General features: G+C 46.2%; 1 protein-coding gene across 2 annotated transcripts in view; it reads left to right on the plus strand.

Moving 5' to 3' along the window:
* Positions 1–16,151, plus strand: part of itga6a (integrin, alpha 6a) — a 35,414-nt gene that overhangs the window by 16,487 nt on the left and 2,776 nt on the right. Inside the window, exons 7-25 of one of the 2 annotated variants that reach the window (XM_056289007.1) lie at positions 817–1,010; positions 1,159–1,253; positions 1,642–1,769; positions 1,923–2,012; positions 3,483–3,544; positions 3,633–3,802; positions 8,645–8,788; positions 8,916–9,031; positions 10,518–10,680; positions 10,791–10,877; positions 10,973–11,052; positions 11,868–11,945; positions 12,100–12,202; positions 12,343–12,519; positions 13,060–13,158; positions 13,250–13,366; positions 13,505–13,603; positions 14,200–14,325; positions 15,556–15,690. In XM_056289007.1, the coding sequence (XP_056144982.1) occupies positions 817–1,010; positions 1,159–1,253; positions 1,642–1,769; positions 1,923–2,012; positions 3,483–3,544; positions 3,633–3,802; positions 8,645–8,788; positions 8,916–9,031; positions 10,518–10,680; positions 10,791–10,877; positions 10,973–11,052; positions 11,868–11,945; positions 12,100–12,202; positions 12,343–12,519; positions 13,060–13,158; positions 13,250–13,366; positions 13,505–13,603; positions 14,200–14,325; positions 15,556–15,663 (2,236 nt within the window). In that variant the 3' untranslated portion in view covers positions 15,664–15,690. The remainder of the gene's footprint in view (positions 1–816; positions 1,011–1,158; positions 1,254–1,641; positions 1,770–1,922; positions 2,013–3,482; positions 3,545–3,632; positions 3,803–8,644; positions 8,789–8,915; positions 9,032–10,517; positions 10,681–10,790; positions 10,878–10,972; positions 11,053–11,867; positions 11,946–12,099; positions 12,203–12,342; positions 12,520–13,059; positions 13,159–13,249; positions 13,367–13,504; positions 13,604–14,199; positions 14,326–15,555; positions 15,691–16,151) is intronic. The other variant, XM_056289006.1, reaches the window with a different exon arrangement.

Below are 16,151 nucleotides of genomic sequence, written 5' to 3' on the forward strand. Positions count from 1 at the left end.
GGCACAGCCAACTGGGTGGAGACCCCGGGGTAGACCCAGAATTCTCTGGAGGGACTACATGTCCAGTCTGGCCTGGGAACGCCTTGGGATCCCCCAGGAGGAGCTGGAGGGCGTTGCTGGGGGGAGGTACATCTGGAGTGTCCTACTTAGCTTGCTGCCACCGCGACCCCACCCCGGAGAAGCGGCTGAAGATGAACGAGTGAATAACTGACTTCCCTCATATCTTAAGTTACGCTGTGTCAGCCGTTTTCAGCCTGGTGCTTGGGGAACCCACAGTACTGCTGGCTTTCTGTTCTGCGAGGTAGTTGTTTAGAGTCACCTGTCATGCCAAGTTGACATGTGGCTTGGATACCTGAAACAGCAGATGAACTCAAGAAAATCTATGGCATGGCAGCCATTTTGCTCCAGAATGCTCGCCACACATCAGCTTTAGGTGGGGAGGGAGGAATCATTGAGTGAGGTACACGCAGGGATGATTTAAATGGCCAGATGGAGAGAGCCAGACTGGGGATTTTGCCAGGACACCGGGGGACCCCCTACTCTTTGCGATAAGTGCCATGGGGTCTTTAATGACCACGGTGAGTCAGGGTCTCGGTTTAACGTCTCATCTGTAGGATGAGTATCCCCGTCACTGCACTGGGGGATTGGAATTTTTGTCGTTTATAATGACCCAAGGGAAGACTGCCCCCTACTGGCCCGCCAGCACCGCCTCCAGCAGCAACTCAGTTTTCCCGACAGGTTTGAAAGCCAATGCTCTGTATAATACTGATATTAAATGTATGATTTTCTTTGCTTTTTTAAAATTTTTTAATCTAGGTGGCAAGATATAGTTGTGGGAGCCCCTCAGTTCTTCATGAAGGACGGAGACGTCGGAGGGGCTGCTTACGTTTACATCAACCAGGCGGGAAAGTGGAACAAGATCACGCCGACCCGTCTCAACGGGACCAAGGACTCCATGTTCGGGCTGGCGGTAGAGAACATCGGGGATGTCAATCAAGACTCTTACCAAGGTACTTTAGATGTCTAATGCACTTATTGTAAGTCGCTTTGGATAAAAGCGTCGGCTAAATGACTTTAATGCAGTGTAATGTCTTTTTAGCAATTCACTTGATATAACCGGACCGATCCGTTTTGCCTCACGTGGTTTCTCTTTGGTAGACATTGCTGTCGGGGCTCCTTATGAAGACGTAGGGGCAGGAAGAGTCTACATCTATCACGGCTCTGCAAAGGGAATCAACGCCAAACCTGCACAGGTTGGTTTTCGGTCAGAAAAAAACGAGTTTTGTCAAGCTCTTATGGCAGCCTTTGTGCAAAACCAGATGCTATCTTGTTATATATGTTGTGATGTTGTTTATTTCTGCACAGCAGGGACTCTTCAAACTCTTCATACCAAGACCATAATTGTGTCAATTTAGGCCTGACCCTGAATTTATTCTTGGAATGAATCCAGGTTCATTAAAACATAGTAGGATTCTGGTCTGTGACCCATATTAAATCCTAAACAACAGTTTCAGGAGAGAAACATTTAGCCAACAACTGAATTCGGGGCGTCCAGATTCAGTCCCCAGAGGATCATAACTTGCTTGAATTTTTAGGATAAACAAAAAAAAACAACACATTTGTTTTTCATTCTCATTACAGATCCTGTTGGGGAAGGAAAACAACATCAGACTATTTGGATATTCTCTGGCTGGGAACCTGGACTTGGACGGTAACGCCTATCCTGATCTGGCTATCGGCTCTCTCTCTGACACAGCTCTGGTTTACAGGTAACTGGTGACCTCTCATAACTAATAACCTCTCATGACTAATGACCTCTCGCGACTAATGGCCTCTCATAACGATTGACCTCCCATCCATTCTGGTGTCATTCCGGCCTCGCCGGCTTCCATCACAAGTTTGCGCTGCAACTTTTCTTTCAGAGCAAGACCGGTTATCAAAATCAAGAAGGACGTCAAAATAACCCCGAGGGAAATTGACCTTACAAAGAAAACCTGTGGCAACAGCATTTGGTAAGATTTACAACACATGAAAAGTTCTCCTAGTCAGACGCACACCTGCCTTTTTTATAACTTGACAGTCTCAATAAACTTTTTTTTTCTTTTCTTTTTTTTTTTTTACATTGTGTTTCGGTGTGCAGTGAACAGTGTTCGATTCGATATATGCAGTATACAATACACAGTATGATGAGTTGTTGCCTCGAGTGAAGGAGTTCAGGTATCTCGGGGTCTCGTTCACGAATGAGGGTAGGATGGAGTGGGAGACTGACAGGCGGATTGGTGCAGCATCAGCAGCAATGGGGACGTTGTACCGGACGGACCGTTGTGGTGAAGAGGGAGCTGAGCCAGAAGGCGAAGTTCTCAATTTAGCAGTCAGTCTTCGTTCCAACCCTCACCTGTGGTCATGAGCTTTGGGTAGGGACTGAAAGGGTGAGATCGCGGGTACAAGCGGCTGAAATGAGTTTCCTCCGTAGGGTGTCTGAGCTCAGCCTTAGAGATAGGGGGAGGAGCTCGGACATCTGGAGGGAGCTCGGAGTAGAGCCGCTGCTCCTTCGCATCAAAAGGAGCCAGTTGAGGTGGTTCAGGCATCTGATCAGGATGCCTCCTGGGCGCCTTCCTTTGGAGGTTTACTGGGCATGTCCAACTGGGAGGAGACCCCCGGAGTAGACCCAGAACTCGGTGGAGGGACTACATGTCCAGTCTGGCCTGGGAACACCTTGGGATCCCCCAGGAGGAGCTGGAGGGCGTTGCTGGGGAGAGGGACGTCTGGAGTGCCCTACTTAGCTTGCTGCCACTGCGACCCGACCCCGGAGAAACGGCTGAAGAAGAATGAATGAATGAATGAACAATACACAATATTCAAACAAAGCAAAGCATCCCTGTATATAGAAACTTTTTTCGGTGACCTTTTGACTTTTTTTCAAGGTCAGTTTTTCTCTATGCAACAGAGAAAAATACTTGGCATTGGGAAAAAAGTACCTGAACCCTGGTTAGTTACTTTAAACATGCATTTTAGTTCCCAAAAGATTTTGGACTAAAGATTGATGAAATGAAATGATATATTTGATCCAATTTTCCCATGTTTCTCTGAACGTCTGTGGCAGTTTCAAGGATAATTGCATAAGTATTGTGTATTAAGTCAGTCCAATAACACTGGACAACACATTTTTCTCAAACGTTCTTCCTGAAAATAAGAGATTATGATGGACAAGGTCAGGATGAACACCAAAATAATTTCAGATTTGCTGTATCACGTGGGAATTTGGAGAAACTTTAAAATAACTTCTATTGAATTTAGCATGTTTACTCTCATAATGATGCTGACACATTGTGTTGGTTCAACTGAGCTCAAAATGTTTTGCAGCTGATTTTTGTTTGTACTCCCCATCTGGTGCTTCTCGTGTCAGTGTTCAGTGTCCGAGGGTGTTTCTGGCTTTCGATGATCCATTTCATATGAGACATAAAATATTTTCTTATTCGTAGCTTCACCGTGGAGGCATGCCTCAGCTATGAATCAAACCCTGCGTCCTACAGCCCCAAAATAAGTAGGTGAAACTGTATCCACACATTTCCCCCCCCAGATTCAGAAAAGCGTGCAGTTCGCCTTTCTCACCTACCCTTTTCCCTCCATAGTTATCAGCTATTCCTTCGAAGCAGAAGAAGATAGGAGGAAGCAAGGGTTTCTCTCCAGGGTGGTGTTCCTTAACAGGTCCCACACCGACTTTGAGTACCAGTCAAATGGGACGCTGGAGCTCCGCGGTCAGAAAAAGAGGACTTGCATCAAGACGAAGCTCAAACTTCAGGTAAATGTGTCAAACACGTTATCTTTATGCATGCTTAATAACTTGCGCCAAAAGTTGGTGCACCCCAACGATCGGGTCCCCCTGCACAAACAGCAATATAGCGTACGCTGTTAAGTGCCTGGAGGATTGCTGTGACTTGTACATTGGGGAAACCAAACAGACGCTGGCCAAGACAGAAGAGCTAACACGTCAGACCAGGACTCCACAGTCTACACCATCTACAGGCCAGTGGCCTCTCCTTCAAGGATGAGGACGTGCACATCCTTGATAGGGAGGAACGCTGGTTTGAACAGAGAGTCAAAGAGGCCATCTGTGTGAAGAGGGAACAACCATCCCTGAACCAAGGGGGGGGGGCTGAATATATCTGTCACCGTCTTTTTTTATTTTTGATTTTGAGATACTTTATTAATCCCCGTGGGGAAATTCTGCTCTGCATTTAACCCATCCTAGCTGTGTAGCTAGGAGCAGTGGGCAGCCGCCGTGCAGCACCCGGGGACCAACTCCAGTTCGTCTTGCCATGCCTCGCTCAGGGGCACAGACAGGAGTATTAACCCTAACATGCATGTCTTTTTGATGGTGGGGGAAACTGGAGCACCCAGAGGAAACCCACACAGACACGGGGAGAAGATGCAAACTCCACACAGAGGACGACCTGGGATAACTCCCAAGGTTGGACAACACCGGGGTTCAAACCCAGGACCTTCTTGCTGTGAGGCAACAGTGCTAACCACTGCGCCACCATGCACTCCCAATCTTGCAATGCTGTGATTGAAGACATTCCCAAACCCTCTGTGAACAGTACACATGGCCTTTGTAACTCTAGCTAATGGTCACGGCAATTTGCATGTGAAACAGTTTGGTTGTTTTTGGTCGTTATGCCACTATATTGTTTATAAGGGTGGGGATACCTGCAGTCAGGTGAGACTGAAGAGGTCACTTAGATGAGTGATGAAACATTTCTCTCAATAAACGTTGCGTCCAGATGAACTGATTCAACTTTCTGTGACTGCGTTTACATGCACAGTTAAGTCGAGCTACGGTCATAGCTCGATTAGACCATGTAATTGGACTACTGTCATTGTCCCAGTATAAATAATAATATTTGTTACAATTTATTTGTAACAATTTAATATTTGTTACAGTTTATTTAAAATATCTGTGAATGTTCTCATTCATCCAGGTCATGGTTATCCAAAGGAATTGAATCAAGTGCAACTGGACTTGGTATATATATACACTACCGTTCAAAAGTTTGGGATCACATTGAAATGTCCATATTTTTGAAGGAAAAGCACTGTACTTTTCAATGAAGATAACTTTAAACTAGTCTTAACTTTAAAGAAATACACTCTATACATTGCTAATGTGGTAAATGACTATTCTAGCTGCAAATGTCTGGTTTTTGGTGCAATATCTACATAGGTGTATAGAGGCCCATTTCAAGCAACTATCACTCCAGTGTTCTAATGGTACAATGTGTTTGCTCATTGGCTCAGAAGGCTAATTGATGATTAGAAAACCCCTTGTGCAATCATGTTCACACATCTGAAAACAGTTTAGCTCGTTACAGAAGCTACAAAACTGACCTTCCTTTGAGCAGATTGAGTTTCTGGAGCATCACATTTGTGGGGTCAATTAAACGCTCAAAATGGCCAGAAAAAGAGAACTTTCATCTGAAACTCGACAGTCTATTCTTGTTCTTAGAAATGAAGGCTATTCCATGCGAGAAATTGCTAAGAAATTGAAGATTTCCTACACCGGTGTGTACTACTCCCTTCAGAGGACAGCACAAACAGGCTCTAACCAGAGTAGAAAAAGAAGTGGGAGGCCGCGTTGCACAACTGAGCAAGAAGATAAGTACATTAGAGTCTCTAGTTTGAGAAACAGACGCCTCACAGGTCCCCAACTGGCATCTTCATTAAATAGTACCCGCAAAACACCAGTGTCAACATCTACAGTGAAGAGGCGGCTGCGGGATTCTGGGCTTCAGGGCAGAGTGGCAAAGAAAAAGCCATATCTGAGACTGACCAATAAAAGAAAAAGATTAAGATGGGCAAAAGAACACAGACATTGGACAGTGGAAGACTGGAAAAAAGTGTTGTGGACAGATGAATCCAAGTTTGAGGTGTTTGGATCACAAAGAAGAACGTTTGTGAGACGCAGAACAAATGAAAAGATGCTGGAAGAATGCCTGACGCCATCTGTTAAGCATGGTGGAGGTAATGTGATGGTCTGGGGTTGCTTTGGTGCTGGTAAGGTGGGAGATTTGTACAGGGTAAAAGGGATTCTGAATAAGGAAGGCTATCACTCCATTTTGCAACACCATGCCATACCCAGTGGACAGCGCTTGATTGGAGCCAATTTCATCCGACAACAGGACAATGACCCTAAAAACACCTCCAAATTGTGCAAGAACTATTTAGAGCAGAAGCAGGCAGCTGGTATTCTATCGGTAATGGAGTGGCCAGCGCAGTCACCAGATCTGAACCCCATTGAGCTGTTGTGGGAGCAGCTTGACCGTATGGTACGCAAGAAGTGCCCATCCAACCAATCCAACTTGTGGGAGCTGCTTCTGGAAGCGTGGGGTGCAATTTCTCCAGATTACCTCAACAAATTAACAGCTAGAATGCCAAAGGTCTGCAATGCTGTAATTGCTGCAAATGGAGGATTCTTTGACGAAAGCAAAGTTTGATGTAAAAAAAATCTTATTTCAAATACAAATCATTATTTCTAACCTTGTCAATGTCTTGACTCTATTTTCTATTCATTTCACAACATATGGTGGTGAATAAGTGTGACTTTTCATGGAAAACACAAAATTGTTTGGGTGATCCCAAACTTTTGAACGGTAGTGTATATATATATATATATATATATATATATATATATATATATATATATATATATATACCAAGTCCAGTTGCACTTGATTCAATTCCTTTGGATTTATTTAAAATACAGTTTATTTGTGGGCACCTTTCAGAGCACTCAAGGACACCTTCCAGAACACAGTAAAAAACAAGCTGCCCTGTATCAGACAGCATAAAATCAAAACAAAGCAGGGTAGACAATAAAAAGTTCATACAACAGATAAGTATAAAATCATCATCTGCACAAAACTCAATGAAGCGTGGCTCAGACTGAATATGCCAGTTTGAAAAGGTGCGTTTTGAGATGGGATTTGAAGGTTGAAAGAGAGTCAGTGTTGTGAATGTCTTGTGGGAGAGAGTTCCATAGGCGGGGGGCAGAATGACTGAAGGCTCTAGACCCCATGGTAGTCAAGCGGGCCGATGGTGTACTGAGTTGGAGAGCGGAAGAGGATCTGAGAGTGCGGGAGGGTGTGTGGATATGAAGGAGTTTGGAAAGATATGAAGGAGCTAAGTTATTAAGGGACTTAAAGGTGAGGAGCAGGATCTTGAAGTCAGTACATTATTTAACAGGGAGCCAGTGGAGTTGCTGAAGAACAGGAGTGATATTATCTATGGAAGGAGTTCTGGTAATGATACGGGCAGCTGAATTCTGGACTAATTGAAGCTTATGAAGGCACTTGAGGGGAAGACCAAAGAGGATAGAATTGCAGTAGTCAGTACGGGATGTAACCAGGGTGTGAGTGAGTATGGCGGTGCTTTTAGGTGTAAGTGGTGGCTGAAGACGATTAATATTGCGTAGGTGGAAGTTTGCAGACCGAGTAACATTGTTGATGTGAGCTTCAAAAGATAATTTGCTGTCCAGGATGACACCCAGACTCTTAACCTGAGGTGATGGGGGAACTATAGAATTGTCAATAGTAACAGAAGAACTATCAGTTTTGGCCAAAGTAGATTTCGTGCAACCTAGGAGGATCTCAGTTTTATCACTATTAAGTTTGAGGAAGTGGTATGAAAACCAGGATTTAATTTCAAGTAAACAGTCAGAAAGAGAAGTGGGCGGAAGAGTGGAGGTAGGCTTGGTGGATGGATAAAACTGGGTGTCATCCGCATAGCAGTGAAATTGAATGCCAGATTTCCTGAAAATGTGGCCAAGAGGTAGTAGGTAAATAATAAATAGGATGGGTCCCAATACAGAGCCCTGGGGAACACCGGTAGTAACAGAAAAGGACTGAGATCTCAAATTTTTATATACAAGAACCGGGGGAGAATCGATTTATTGATGAAAATATGTCACCCCGGTGCGGCAGGTGGCAATATGCCCCCTTTCAGCTGGTTGCTATTGGACCACGGGAACTATGGATCATGCGCAGAACGTCTAGGCCAGTTCGGGGCCGATTGAAGTGTAAACGCGCCAGAGTAAATCGATCCCCAACCGCATTATCTAGATGTGTGAGTCCAACTTCGAGAAATTCAATTTAGTACGATTTCAGTCGGACTAACAAGTTTACATGTATTTAAAAGTCCAGTTTTAGTCTGACTAACACAATAAATCAACTATTTCTAACATCATGTAAACGTACTGACAGACTTAAACACAGGCACGCTATTGGCTAGTCAGTTAGCCACTGATTTAGATTGCAAGCAGCATTTGGAGGTATTTACCTGTCAGTCAGCCCTGTTTGGAGCTAGAAAAATATCAGTCATATTTTAGTGTTGGAAGTTAATGGGCGAGCCAAAAACGAGTTATTTTACAGAAAAATGTGATAAAGATTTCCTTAAGGTTTTTACTTTGTCTCACAGTACATTGTTTGGGTTGTCACAGAAATAAGTACAAGTGCATCTGCATGTGACTCACAAAAACATTTAAAAAGAATAGTCTGGCCTGGTCGGTCATGTCTGAAATAGAGCCCTTTGCTGTCTACCTAACAAAAGAAGGATGCACTACTGACATGCACGTGTCATCTTTGCACAGGACAACATTAAGGACAAACTGCGCAGTATTCCCATCGAGTTTTCTGTGGGTATTGTGGACATCAAGCGCCACAAGAGACAGAACGCTCTTCCTCATCTCATTCCCATTCTGGATTCCTCGCAGCCAAGCAGCGTTGTGACTGAGGTACAGATGTTAGGCTACGTCACTTATTACCAAACACATTAAATTCATTTCAATGGACTGGATGAAGGTTTATGCACGGCGCACCACATTTTATATGAAAATGTATGTGACTTTCATGGTATTGCAGGTCAACTTCTTGAAGGAAGGGTGTGGAAGTGATAATATTTGCCAAAGTAATCTACACTTGCAGTACACGTTCTACTATAAGGAAAACAACCAGGACATGTTCACGCCCTTACCCATGTGAGTACAGATATTGAAATTATGTGGAGAAAAAAAAACAAAAACAAAATTTGAAAACAATATTGAAAGTCTTAAAAATTTGCCTTATGCTGGGTAGTTAATTGAGGCAGTACCAAGCTACAATCTAGTGGGGTCCTCCAATGGCCGATCGATCGATCAATCAATCAGTGGCGGCTGGTGCTAAATGTTTGGGGGGGGGGGCAATGTACCTTGGCGCAGCACACCTGACAGCAGCTTTAATGTCCACACAGTCAGAGAGTTATTAAGGACAATGCAGCCTATAGATTTTATCAGGGTTGGTAGACGGTGGATGATTGACAGTCGAGACGAGGCGTGGTGGTGGGTGTGAACATGATTGACAGCCATGAGAATTTTCCGATCACATTAGATCAAAAAACATTAAAACAATACCAGTTCGCTGCCAAGAAAAGTGGGCGTGTCTGGGGCGGCACAGAACTGCGCCCCCTGGAAAATCTGAAGAAACCAATCAGACAGCAGCCTCAGGTCACCTGCTCGCCACAAGTCTGAGGGCTTACATAAGGTATCGCTTGGACGGGCGCCACTCACCCAGGAAGTATATGTATTCAGACAGGAAGTATATGTATTCAGACAGGAAGTATATGTATTCAGACAGGAAGTATATGTACTCAGACAGAAATCAACCAGATACCATTTGAACCAATATTTAATGCTGCTGACAGGCGCCCACAGACTGACAACACTTTTATTATTTCATCATTATTTACATTATACAGCTAAATTATATTTGATATGTTTAAGTAGATTTTCCTCTCTTGAGGTTTGAAGGGGGTGGCCCCCGGCGCCCTGTACTGGCCACTGCAATCAATCAACCAACCAATCAATCAACCAACCAATCAACCAATCAATCAATCATTCAAATTTCATGTAGCACATTTTGCACATGAAAATAGAACGCACTTTACATTGAATAAAACTGCACAGATAAATAGATGGGAACGATAAAAGAGGAAAACAGTCAAATTTTTTTTTCTTCTAAATTTATTTCAAATTTTCCCCTTTTTTCTCCCAATTTAGTGGCCAATCGATCCCTATTTTAGTTCAAACACCCGCCCTCGTGCATGCGTTCGCCAACTGCATCTCTCCGGCCGGCAGTCTGGAAGGATTCGCCTCCTCACTTTCGTGACAAGGCGACTCCAGGCCGAACCACTTGCTTTTTCCCACACAGTCAATTATCAAATGAAAAGTAGAAATCATAGAAAACGTTTTATACATGTGTGGTCCTTATATGCCATTTGTCAGACTGCACGACTGCTAATTAAAGTGTGCAATAGCAACCCGTCATATACCGAGCTCTGATTCCAACACATAGTGATCACTATAAAGGTTGTGGTGTTGTTTTCTTTCTTTTTTTTTAACTCATCCGTCACTAAAGAGTGTTTTTTGACCAACCAGGAAGTGAAGCTGACAAAGCGCTGAGGGTTCACGTTATCTGATGTTTCCGTAGTGAGAAAGGGCTTCCGGTGTTCTCCCTGAGCGACCAGAAAAGGGACTTGGCTCTGCGGGTGACCGTTTCCAACCAAAAGGGGGAGGACGCTCACGAGGCAAAGCTCGTGGGGAGCTTCCCGGACACGCTATCCTACTCAGGAGTCCGCTCACAGAAAAAGATGGTGAGAAAAGGGAAAAGGCATGTGCAGATGCTGCAGGGGCACAGATGGTGCTAGTTACAGATTGGGAAATTGTTCCTTTGTCGTAACTCTGCGTTCTCTTTTTTTTCCAGAGGGAAAAACAAATCATCTGCATTGCCAATATTAATGGTTCTCATGCCGAGTGTGAGCTGGGGAATCCATTTAAGAGAGATGCCGAGGTACTCTTCTTAAGCATCACCTCATCTGCCGCGATAGTTCAGGTCATGAGATAATTGTTTCTCTCCCCCCCCCCCCCCCCCCGCTGTCTTTCAAGGCTACATTTTACATCATCTTGAACACGCTGGGTATATCTCTTGACACCACGGAGATCGATATCGACCTACAGCTCCAAACGTAAGTACCGCTACTGGTTCAGCCTCCCGCCTGGCTAAGGTTGGGCGCCTATAGCTGCAGTTTGAACAGATTCATTAGCTCGTGGTTAATGCCAAAAAGGCGAGGTCTTGTTCACCAGTGAGGGTAGGGTGGAGCGGGAGACTGACAGGCGGGTCGGTGCAGCATCAGCAGCAATGGGGACGTTGTACCGGACCGTTGTGGTGAAGAGGGAGCTGAGCCAGAAGGCAAAGCTCTCAATTTACCAGTTAGCCTCCGTTCCAACCCTCACCTATGGTCATGAGCTTTGGGTAGTGACCGAAAGGGTGAGATCTCGGGTACAAGCGGCTGAAATGAGTTTCCTCCGTAGGGTGTCTGGGCTCCGCCTTAGAGATAGGGTGAGGAGCTCGGACATCCGGAGGGAGCTCGGAGTAGAGCCGCTGCTCCTTCACATCGAAAGGAGCCAGTTGAGGTGGTTCGGGCGTCTGATCAGGATGCCTCCTGGGCTCCTTCCTTTGGAGGTTTACCGGGCACGTCCAACTGGGAGGAGACCCCGGGGTAGACCCAGAACTCGCTGGAGGGACTACATGTCCAGTCTGGCCTGGGAACGCCTTGGGAGATCCCCCAGGAGGAGCTGGAGGGCGTTGCTGGGGAGAGGGGCGTCCGGAGTGCCCTACTTAGCTTGCTGCCGCCGCGACCCGACCCCGGAGAAGCGGCTGAAGATGAATGAATGAATGAATGAATGGATAATACCAAAAAGTTTCCCAGTTTCAGAAATGGTAAGTTAAGGTAAGTTATCACAAGTTCAACTCAAGATTTTTTATTTATTTTTTTTCCAGGACAAGTACACAAGACAAAATTGCCAATGTCAAAGCAAAGGCCAAAGTGATCATCGAGCTGGCGTTGTCGGTCACGGGGTAAGTCACGTCATACAATTTTGAAAGCTCCGCGTGCAGGTGATTGTGTTACCAAGCAGTGATTGACAGGTGAAATGGTGAAACGATATAACAGACAGAACACCCGTTATTGAATGTAAACTAAGGCATTTGGATTTTCCCTTTCCCCCCCCAGGGAGGCAAGCCCACCTCATGTTTATTTTGGGGGCACTGTGAAGGGAGAGAGCGCCATGAAGACAGAGGACGAGATTGGCAGTTTGATTAACTACGAATTCAGAGTAAGCGCACCCCTTCGTCCGTGACCGAGCTCCTCGGCCACCGTCTGTATTGATTTTACATGTCGGGACGCCATCTGAGATGGTCAAGTGCATGAAACCGCGTGTGAAAGGCCGTGTCGTCTGGCTTTGTTTTGCCTCAGATAACTAATTTGGGGAAACCGCTGAAATCGTTTGGGACGGCATCGCTGCACATTCAGTGGCCCAAAGAAAACGTGGATGGGAAATGGCTCCTCTATCTGGTCAAAATCACCACCACCGGCCTGGAAGAGATCTCCTGTTCTCCTGAGAGTGAGATCAGCCCTGTTAAACACATCCAGGTAGGGCTTTTGCACCCGCATGGCCGTCCCGGACAGCATCCGGATGTGGGCCACTTCAGGCAACGATGCGGCACTGATGGCCTTCTTCTGGCCCTGACAAAATGGATGTGAGCCTGAAGTGGCCCACATGTACGTATAATAGCAAATGTGGCCCAAATATGCCAAATCAAACGTGGGCCTTTTTTTGGCAAAGATGCGTTGCTCTCGGCAACATGTGATCTGGATGTGACCCTGAAGTGGCCCGTGTGGTAAATGGTGAATACGGCCCAGATATCACAAAACAAATATGGGCCACCTTTGGCAAATATGTGGCATTGTTATGGCTTGGTTCTGGCCCAGATCTGGCAAACAGGAGTGGACCGCCCAAGTGCCGGCCCACGCGGTGTATGGGCCGGGTGAAGTGTCGGGTGTGGGACGGGTCCGGCCCACAGCACTTTTGCTATCTGGGGTGTCGCTGCAACAGGAGGTGGTAGAAGCCGTTGACCAAAATGTGCTCTGCTCAATTCAAACCTGATTAAACGAGTAAGGGTGTGTTTTCAGGAGTCCCCTGCAGGACGATCGAGACGCGAGACCGGACAGAGAGGGACATCCGGTGGCAAAGTCCCCCTGCTGGCAGAGCAGAGAAAGCGAAAAGCTTTGGTGGGTTTTTGGGTGTAGGTGTGTTTACGTTCCACGAATAGAAGTGGTGGTGGCAGGAAGGGTGTCCACTAACTGCCAGTTGTCTTTCTAGACGTGCGGCAACAGCTACGACGCTAAATGTGTGGTGATCAAATGCCCCCTGCAGGGCTTGGACGGTACTGCAGCGATTGCGCTGAGGTCTCGCCTGTGGAACTCCACGTTCCTTGAAGTAAAATCACAAACACATTTCCACGTTTACTGTCAGTACTTACACATGCCCTGTAATTAAGAAAATACCCCCATTTGTATGTTATGCTCTTAATGACTGACTCTGTGTTGTTGTCTTGTTTTGTTTTTTTTAAAACAGAATTACGCCTCTTTTAAGAGCCTCGATGTAATTGTGAAAGCCTCACTCAGGCTGGACACTCTTGCTAAAAACATGATCCTGAGGAAGGCAGAGACTCAGGTAAGCAGCTGGACTGCAACAGCAACCCAGCCGTGTCTGTAAAACATCCCTAATTACATAGATGTTAAGACATTTTTTATTTTGTTTTACCCTTCTACATTCTGTTAAAGCTGGAATCTGGGACGTCCTCCGTCTGTTCCTCCCCCCCGTGGTAGTGAAAACTACAAACGAGGCGTTGCGGCCATTATCGCTAGTGTGCCGTCAGCGCAGCAGTAAACAGTTCCCACCCTTGTAAAAAAAATGGCATCCTCCCAACGAAAGCTAACAGACGATCTAATGTATTGAAAACTAGATCAGACGATACGGGGACACTGTTGTACAGTAACACTGATTATAGAATTGGTAGACAACACACGAATCGCCGCATCGGCGTCACGTTTTGAGTAGGAACTGTTTTACCGCCACACCAGCGTTTGTCCTGGTCAAAAATGTCAACAGTGGCATCTCCAACCATGGTGAAGACACCAGTTCATAACCTGACTTCATGGTCCAGATGGATAAAAATCCTGGATTTCAGCGTTAACCCCCCCCCCCCCCCAGTAATTTGTAGTGACTAGACTTATCACACGAGTCTTATTTTCCACTGCTTGTCGCAGGTGACGGTGACCGTCTACCCCGAAAAGACGGTTGCCCAGTATGGCGGAGTCCCCTGGTGGATCATCCTGGTGGCTGTTCTTGCTGGCATCTTGGTGCTGGCGTTGCTAGTGTTTCTGCTCTGGAAGGTAAGCTCCTCAGCTGCTCCACCCTTTTACTGTCACCCTGCTAATGTCTGATGGCAGGAAAAAAGACAGATAAAGTGGGATGGGAGAGTTGGAATGACGGTAGGAATGACAGATGGGTTCAAGGTGGAGGTGGGATTCCATCAAGGATCGGCTCTGAGCCCTTTCTTGTTTGCAATGGTGATGGACAGGTTGACGGACGAGATCAGGCAGGAGTCTCTGTGGACTATAATGTTTGCGGATGACATTGTGATCTGTAGCGAGAGTAGGGTGCAGGTGGAGGAGAGCCTGGAGAGGTGGAGGTATGCACTGGAGAGAGGAGGAATGAAAGTCAGTTGGAGCAAGACGGAGTACCTATGCATGAATGAGAGGGAGGACAGCGGAATGGCGAGGATGCAAGGAGTAGAGGTGACGAAGGCATACGAGTTTAAATACTTGGGGTCAACTGTCCAAAGTAATGAGGAGTACAGAAGAGAGGTGTAGAAGAGAGTGCAGGCAGGGTGGAGTGGGTGGAGAAGAGTGTCAGGAGTGATGTGTGACAGAAGGGTACCAGCAAGAGTTAAAGGGAAGGTTTACAAGATGGTAGTGAGACCAGCTATGTTATATGGTTTGGAGACAGTGGCACTGATGAAAAGACAGGAGGTGGAGCTGGAGGTGGCAGAGATGAAGAAGATAAGATTTTCATTGGGAGTGATGAAGAAGGACAGGATTAGGAACGAGTATATTAGAGGGACAGCTCAGGTTGGACGGTTTGGAGACAAAGCAAGAGAGACAAGATTGAGATGGTGTGGACATGTGTGGAGGAGAGATGCTGGGTATACTGGGAGAAGGATGCTGAATATGGAGCTGCCAGAGAAGAGGAGAAGAGGAAGGCCAAAGAGGAGGTTTATGGATGTGGTGAGGGAGGACATGCAGGTGGCTGGTGTGACAGAGGAAGATGCAGGGGACAGGAAGAGATGGAAACGGATGATCCGCTGTGGCGCTCCCTAATGGGAGCAGCCGAAATAGCAGTAGTAGTTTAAGAGGTAGAATGCAGCGTGGATGAAACATATTAGAAGATCCAAACAAGGTTACAAGTAGTAAACATGCAGGGATTCAACACATCACGATGCTTTTGTGATTTTACTGTCCAGAAATAACTTGTGTTATGATGTCTGACAGCACATTACAGTTCTGTAGTGCAGGACGCAGATTCAGTTCAGTAACAATTCATCCCCCTTGCTTCCTGTTCAGTGCGGTTTCTTCAAGAGGGCTCCAAAAGACCAGTATGACGCTGCATATCACAAGGCACAAATCCACGTTCAGCCCTCAGACAAAGAGAAACTGCCCACCGAGGCCTAATGCCCGATTCGCACCCCCAGACCGAGGGTATGGACGAGCCATTGGCACGTGGAACGTGGTTATGACCGTTTCTAATGTACTCACTCTTACTCTCTGAAGGAGTTGCCTAACTGCCAAATCAACGGACTGGAGCGACAAAATTCAGTCAGACACATGCGATGCAGTATCGGTGCAGATCTGGCGGGATTTCACAGGATTTGGTCTTGTGCCAGTTTTCTGGCCAGTGTTGCACGGATACCTTAAATAACTTTGTATTCTACTTGTTTTTTTGAGGAAAACGAGACTTATATGCATATTATTGCCCTGTGATGGCCTGGCGGCCTGTCCAGGGTGTCTCCCCCGCCTGCCGCCCAATGACTGCTGGGGTAGGCTCCAGCCTCCCCGCCACCCTGAGAGCAGGAGAAGCGGTTTGGATAATGAATGGATGCCCAGATAGCATCCGGATGTGGGCCACTTCAGGCACTGATGGCCTTCTTCTGGTCCTGACA

This window comes from Lampris incognitus, chromosome 11 (assembly GCF_029633865.1).
Source record: "Lampris incognitus isolate fLamInc1 chromosome 11, fLamInc1.hap2, whole genome shotgun sequence".
NCBI lineage: Eukaryota > Metazoa > Chordata > Actinopteri > Lampriformes > Lampridae > Lampris > Lampris incognitus.